Consider the following 2961-nt stretch of genomic DNA (forward strand, 5'->3'; position numbering starts at 1 on the left):
CTTGGCTTGGGCTGTGACGTGCCTGGGGAGTTGTTAGCACAGGCATGTGTGGGAGAATAAATCAGCAGCTGAAGCGGCTGCAGAGAAATGGGAATCTGAAGCTGAGGGCAATGTATCCAAGTTAAGGCGTTAGTGGAGCTGGGGACAAGCTTGTAGCAGCAGGGAGAGCTGTCGCCCACGTGTTCTGGTTGTCCAAGTGCCCAGGGAAAGCTTTGTAGGGGTGGCTGAGGTCTGGGAAAGGGGAGGACAATGCTTGTTGGGTTGTATCACAGCTTGGCCATACCACATCATACAGGCAGGATGGGGCCCTGGTCTGATAGGGAATGGGGCTGCTCCCCTGGCCTGGAGCAGAGCATCCCTGTGCCCCCTAGAATGGGTTTGTGTGGACACTTCTGGCCCAGCCTGAAGCAGTGCCAGTCGTTTGCACGGAACCCGGGAGCTTTGAGGCACGTTTGGGCTTGTACCTGCTCCTGGACGCATTTCTCCTGCTGACGGGAGGAGAGGAGCGGGAGAGCTGCATTCTGCAGTTTGAAGGTCATCCCTCTTTACCACGGGAGACAGGCTCTGCACGGCAGGCTGAGGGGTGCCGCTCTGAGGTCCGCACAGGCTGCAAGGAGCTGCGCTGCACGGCAATGCTAATTAGTGCTCCAGCTCCCCGCTTGAAGAACACAGAGCTCTGCTTTGCTTTGGGCACTTCTCTCCCCCTTGAAGGCTTGGCTGAAGGCCTGTGGATAACATGGAAATCAGGGATTCCATTTGCATACTTCATTCATGGTGATATTATAGCTCTCTTTGAATCCGCGCTGCCTCTGTGGGTGCCAGCCAGCCCCCGCCGTTCTTCAGGAACAGGTCCCCTATCTCTGCTGGAGCTGGGACAGGCACGTTTGCTCCTGCCATGTCAAAGCAAATGAGGGGTGACAAACCCATCCCTGGGCTCTGGAGGCGGGGGGAGCTGGGCTCATGCCCCCTGTGCTGAGGCTGTGGAGAGGAGGAGGAGGATTCTGTGGGTCCCTGGTGGCGTTGGGAGCAGGAGCAAGAGGGATGATGGCTGCATCTTGCTGCCCCCCACTGGGAAGGGATGCCCACTGTGACTGGTGCTCCAGCTGAGGCCAGGCTGCAGGGGGAGAGAAGTTGTCCCTCCCATGCGCCTTTCTCCTCCCTGCCTCGTCTGCCCCCAGGTACACATCCACACCAGAGCCTGGCGGCAGGCTGGGCTGCATCCCAGCTCTGGATGCATCAGGCTGGACTTCATACTGGTATCGTGTCCTCACTATCTCCTCCCCTCTGCCTGCCAGGTTTGCATGTCTTCGCCCTTGCCTTTGCCTTGGAGGTGTCAGTGGGGAAGACCAACACTGTGATGGCTCTGAATAACTCCAATGTCCTGCTGCCCTGCACCTTCACCACCTGCATAGGCTTTCAGGACCTGGTCTTCACATGGTATTTCAACTCAACAGAGATGGTGGGTGGCTCTCTGGGCTTTGCCCCTGTTTTATAGGCAGGTCCTTCTGTACTTCCCAGTTCTTGCTGAGTCCCCTTTCTCCTCTCACAGGATGCCTGTTCCTCCGAGTGTCTCCAGCACAGGGGGAACAGGGCTCTGCCAACAGGGTGATTCAAATACCTCGGCACATCTGTGCTTTTGGCACAAAGTTGTTCTGCGTTTTCTGCTGCCCACAAGCTCATCTCTTAATGTAAATTGGCTGTTCATGTGCAAGACTGCCCTTTGGGCAAAGTAGGGTTATTTTTCTCCTCCTGTGCTTGCTCTGGAGTAATAGAGGTTCTATACTTGCTCTTCAACTCCTTAGCAGGAGGGCTGGTTAAGAGCAGGTCTGTCCTTGAAGGCTGGCCAGCCCTATAGCAAAGGGATTCTCTGCCTTGGGGTTCTCCCATCCTTTGCATGGTCTGTAACATCACTGCAGGGCAGGTCAGGTTGTTCTGTTGCTTCCCCAGCACTGTGGTCTGTGTGTGAGGTCCCCTTCCACAGCCATTCTTGCTTTAATGGGGTGTGCGGGGACACTGCCATGTGTGTCTGTGTGTGCAGAGCACTGGCAGGAGAACTTGGGCCTTTCCCTCACCTGGGGTTATCAGGAGCCCAGCTGATCCCGCATCCTGCATCCCTGCCCCTGCAGATTTACCATGGCAAGATAAAGAACAAAGCCTCGGAGCCCTTCCTTGTGGGACGCAATCCACGGGTTGAGTTTGTCGGCTCGACCACCAAGAAGGACAACAATATCTCCATTCTCCTGAAGAATGTGGACTTCAGCGATGCTGGGAAATACACGTGCCATGTCAGGAACCCCAAGGAGAAGAATGCACAGCACAATGCCACCATCTTCCTCACGGTGGTCCAGAAAAGTAAGTACCAGCCAGGGCTCCAGTGCCCCATGAGTGACACTGGGACAGCGGGGATGCAGACCTGCACTGATCCCATCTTGGCTTGTGGTTGTGGAGGTGCATGGGGTGTCCTGGCTTCTTGGAGGTAGTTGGCATCCCCGCAGGGCAAGGCTTGGCCTTGTATCCCTCTGTGTGGGCCAGCAGTTGGTGGAGGGGTCGGTCGCTGCTTTCTGTTGGGGGGATGATGCAGTTGGGAGCTCCCTGCTCCTGTCCTGAGGCCCCTCAGCACCTTCTCTCCTGCAGTGGTGGAGGCAGACAACACTGTGACGCTCATCATCGTGGGCGTTGTGGGGGGGCTCATCGGCCTCCTCATCCTCTTCATGCTCATCAAGAGGATTGTCCTGTTCATCATCAAGAAGACCCAGGATGGGAAGTGAGTGCGGGTGCTGGTCCCGGCACCCTTTGGTGGGTGCTGCTGTGGGGTCGTGGCAGAGGGGCTGGGGGGGGCAGGCGCTGTGAGCTGGCCATGTGCTCTTCCCCAGGAAGGAATGCCTCGTGAGCTCATCGGGGAACGACAACACGGAGAACGGCTTGGCTGGCTCCAAGGCAGAACAAAAAGCACCACCAAAG

The 2961-nt window shown here is 56.9% G+C and overlaps 1 protein-coding gene across 1 annotated transcript; it reads left to right on the forward strand.

The window, feature by feature from the left end:
- Positions 1 to 1295: 1295 nt before the first annotated feature.
- Positions 1296 to 2961, forward strand: SCN4B (sodium channel, voltage-gated, type IV, beta subunit; the record flags this gene model as incomplete). The annotated part of the gene is made up of 4 exons (XM_010009546.1): positions 1296 to 1459; positions 2127 to 2352; positions 2635 to 2764; positions 2874 to 2961. Coding segments are annotated over 4 exons (608 nt in total), but the record flags the coding sequence as incomplete, so codon positions are not given.

This window comes from Nestor notabilis, unplaced genomic scaffold (genome assembly GCF_000696875.1).
Source record: "Nestor notabilis isolate BGI_N333 unplaced genomic scaffold, ASM69687v1 scaffold19252, whole genome shotgun sequence".
Taxonomy (NCBI): Eukaryota; Metazoa; Chordata; class Aves; order Psittaciformes; family Psittacidae; genus Nestor; species Nestor notabilis.